Source organism: Otolemur garnettii, unplaced genomic scaffold (genome assembly GCF_000181295.1).
Source record: "Otolemur garnettii isolate 467f Iridium unplaced genomic scaffold, OtoGar3 scaffold00007, whole genome shotgun sequence".
Taxonomy (NCBI): Eukaryota; Metazoa; Chordata; class Mammalia; order Primates; family Galagidae; genus Otolemur; species Otolemur garnettii.
The window spans coordinates 6,852,627-6,856,803 of record NW_003852402.1 but is presented as its reverse complement, the minus strand read 5'-3'; the positions used below and the strand labels follow the sequence as shown (position 1 = coordinate 6,856,803).

The 4,177-nt window shown below is 48.3% G+C and overlaps 1 protein-coding gene across 1 annotated transcript in view; it reads right to left on the bottom strand.

The window, feature by feature from the left end:
- The window catches only part of DESI1 (desumoylating isopeptidase 1), a 33,412-nt gene that overhangs the window by 12,800 nt on the left and 16,435 nt on the right, over positions 1-4,177 (bottom strand). Inside the window, exons 2-3 of the mRNA XM_003783158.3 lie at positions 825-846; positions 246-315 (exon numbers count right to left, since the gene is read on the bottom strand). Of these exons, the coding sequence (XP_003783206.1) occupies positions 246-315; positions 825-846 (92 nt within the window). The remainder of the gene's footprint in view (positions 1-245; positions 316-824; positions 847-4,177) is intronic.

The following is a 4,177-nucleotide window of genomic DNA, read 5'->3' as shown; positions in this document are numbered from 1 at the left end:
TTTTTTGGTTGCAGCCATCATTGTTGTTTGGCGGGCCGGGGCTGGATTCGAGCCTGCCACCTTAGGTGTATGTGGCTGGTGCCTTAGCCGCTTGAGCCACAGGCGCTGAACCGAGCTGAGTCTTCAGATGGCAGTGAGGAACTGTGCCGCAGGCCTCTCTGTACACGTGGCTAGAAGCCAGAGGTATGCAGCAGAAGCAAAGCTTCTGGCCTACTGTAGGAAGGGGTGTAGGGGAAGACACTCACCGGGGGACAGCTGGAGATACCGCCACTGCCAAAGAAGAACTCATCCTTGTGTACAACTATGGAGGTGTGCCTGTCACACAGAGAAACATGATGAGCCAGAACAGTTAAAACATATCTGAGAAAAAGCAAATACCACACTGCAATGAGAATAATTTCTGCCCAAGGATATGACAGTGGTGATCACCCTTACACAACTAACAAATCAAAGGCATGAGTGGGATACACACTCCAGATGAAGGGTTCTCAATCTTGGCACCACTGACGTTTGGGGCCAATCGTTCTTTGTGGTAGAAGGCTGTGCTGTGCGTTTTAGGATGTTGAGCAGCACCCTGGGACCTCTACCCACTAGATGCCTGGAGTATCTCTCTCAGTGTGACAACCAAAACATCTCCAGACACTGCAAAATGTCCCAAGGTAGGAGGGCAATATAAGCCCTATGGGGAGCCACTGCTTCAGGACATGAAGGTCTGGGGCATGGACAGCTGGGTTTCAAGGTGGAAGACACAGACTGGAACCTGAACGCACAGGGTGCTGCTTTGTTTCATGAACCAGTGAAAGTCCGCAGTCCCACCAACTTACCAGATGCCTTCCAGTTGTTTCCCTGTGGAGAAAAGAAGAGAGTTAGCCAATTGGGAGATTTAGTGGCCCCTCAGTTTAAGTAAATTCAGAACACCACTCAAACCCAGGATAACCTGTTATAAATTGCTTGGGGGACTTTCGAGGAACACTATTCTGGTCCAGTGAGGTCCTTAGGTATGATAAGAGTGTGCTGTATTAAGTTGAAAAGGCTCGGCACCTGTAGCTCAAGCAGCTAGGGTGCCAGCCACATACACCAGAGCTGGCGGGATGGAATCCAACCCGGGCCTGCCAAACAATGACAACTGCGACCAAAAAGTAGCCAGGCATTGTGGCGGGTGCCTGTAGTCCCAGCTACTTGGGAGGCTGAGGCAGGAGACTAGCTTGAGCCCAGGAGTTGGAGGTTGCTGTGAGCTGTGATGCCACAGCACTCTACCCAGGGCAACAGCTTGAGACTCTATCTCAAAAACAAAAAAAAGTAAGTTGAAAAGTAATCAAAATCTAGGTTGGTGCCTGTGGCTCAGTGGGTAGGGCGTTGGCCCCATATACCAAGGGTGGCAGGTTCAAACCTGGTCCCAGCCAAACTGCAACAACATCAAGAAAAAAAATAGGCTCGGCGCCTATAGCTCAACCAGCTAAGGCGCCAGCCACGTACACCTAAGGTGGCGGGTTCGAATCCCCAGCCCGGACCTGCCAAACAACAATGACGGCTGCAACCAAAAAAAATAGCTGGGCGTTGTGGCGGGCGCCTGTGGTCCCAGCTACTTGGGAGGCAGAGGCAGGAGACTCGTTTGAGCCCAGGAGTTGGAGGTTGCTGTGAGCTGTAATGCCACAGCACTCTACCCAGGGGGACAGCTTGAGGCTCTGTCTCAAAAAAAAAAAAAAGAAAAAAAAAGAAAAAAAATAGCTGGGCGTGTGGCGGCTAGGCGCTTGTAGTTCCAGCTACTCGGGAGGCTGAGGCAAGGGAATCACCTAGGCCCAGGAGTTGGAGGTTGCTGTGAGCTGTGTGATGCCACGGCACTCTACTGAGAGCAATAAAGTGAGATTCTGTCTCTACAAAAAAAAAAAAGAAAGTAATCAGAATCCTTTGTTAAAAACATTGGCAGGGTGGTACCTGTGGCTCAAGTAGTGGGGTGCCGGCACCATATGCTGAGGGTGGTGGGTTCAAACCTAGCCCTGGCCAAAAAAAAAGAAAAAAACGAAAAACAAACAAAAACAAAACAAAACATTGGTATAAAGGTACCCTAATCTTATGCCTGCTCTTTCCATATTGGGGTCAATTCAACTTGGCCTTTTTAATTTCTGTCTCCTCTATTGTAAGACTATGGTAAAACAAATGTTACCTACTTCTTCACTGAGCTGAAGTCTTCAGAAAATGATAGAGCAAAATTTTGCAAATGCCATCCATCTGTTTAAGTAGTGAACACACATTTACTCTATAGGTCTATGTGCTAGACATGATAAGTGCGGAAATGCAAATAGGAACAGATCACTGTTCTGCCTTTGAGGAGCTCAAATTCAAATGGAAAGATACAGAGTCAGGGGCGGCGCCTGTGGCTCAGTGGGTAGGGTGTTGGCCCCATATACCGAGGGTGGCAGGTTCTAACTGAGCTCCAGCCAGCTAAAACAGCAGTGGCAACTGCAACAAAAACCAGCCGAGTGTTGTGGCAGGCTACACCTGTAGTCCCAGCTACTTGGGAGGCTGAGGAAAGAGAATCGCTTCAAGAGTTTGAGGTTGCTGTGAGCTGTGACGCCAATGCACTCTACTAAGGGTGACAGAGTGAGACTCTGTCTCAAAAAACAAAAAAGACACACACACACTTATGCAAATAGTTAACTGAAATACAAAGTTGCTAAGTTCTGTTAATGGTGTAAAAATAAGGTGGTGCTCTATGTAATAAAGAGCTACTTTTGTGAGCTTCAACTCAACTCATGACCAGCAGCAGGAATGATGGACATTTCTGCCAGAGAGAATATGACATGCAAAGACTACCTCCTACAGGGCATCTCAGCGATGCTGGCAAGTTAAAGAGCAGCCAGCAGGGTTGCTGGCAAAGGAGGCAGGTGTGGACCAGGAGGCTGTTAGGCCGGAGAATGCCTTGATCAGATCTATGTTTGTACGGGGTAACTATAGCCATGGTATAGCAGACCGTCCGAGGGAAGAGTTGCTGGAGGCCATAGCGACATCCACATAAGATGCTCAGAAGGCAGAGGAAGGGCAGTGAGAGATGCATCCGCAAACATCACCACTCACCTCTGGTCACCATTTTCACATCAATGGTTTATTGACTGCTACTGCTACTTCTGCTGTTTGTCCTGAGACGACTTCTTCTTTTTTTTTTTTTAGACAGAGTCTAACAGCTCACAGCACTTGGTCTTAAGTGATTCTCTTGCCTCAGCCTCCCAAGTAGCTGGGACTACTCTGGCGTCCACTAAATGTCTGTGTTTTTTTGTTGTTGTTGCAGTTGTCATTGTTCTTTAGCTGGCCCAGGCTGGGTTCGAACCCGCCACCCTTGGCGTATGTGTCTGGTGCTGTAAATACTGTGCTACGGGTGCTGAGCCTGCCCTGAGACTTTCTAAAGTATGAGTCGCTCAGCACTGTGTGGAAGGAGAGGTGAAGGCTGGAGCTTCTCCCTTTGGGTGTGTTACATCATCTTTTTTTTTTTTTTTTGACCATTGTATAATGAGTTTATTTGTGCTCTAAAATAATGAAACATCAACATGCTCCTTTCCACTTCATGGATTGTGGTGCATACAGAACTTGGACAGGAAATCCTTTGGCCTTGGTGACTCTGTTTCATGGAAGAACCTTATAACATGTGTCTACTGCTTCCATACTTTGTTTCTTCCAGTTCCATCTTTCCCTTAATGGCCAGGAGATCAACCACCCTGGGGTCTGTTACATGGGCATTCTTCACAAACGTTTCTCGGACTTTATCTCGTCCCTGTTTCACAGTGATGTCTAGCTGGAACAAGTGCAGTGTTCGGTACCTCCTGATACCAGGCACAGTAGTTTGTGCACCCTCTGCTTGGCCTTGCTCATGTCTCGACTGAAATGGGCTTCATGGAGGTGCTGGCCACAGCTGTAGCACTGCAGAGGCTGCTCACCACCATCTTGCTAGAGAAACCCATCATCTCCTTTCCTAGGTAAATTATAGGATTTCAAATAAATAGCTTGCCCTTTAAGCAGACTTTGAAATGATACATCAACCTATTTTCTTTGGAAGAGGCAGGAGCCGTGGCCCCTCTGTGAAAACCTCCTGATGGGCTCGGCGCCTATAGCTCAACCAGCTAAGGCGCCAGCCACGTACACCTAAGGTGGCGGGTTCGAATCCCCAGCCCGGACCCGCCAAACA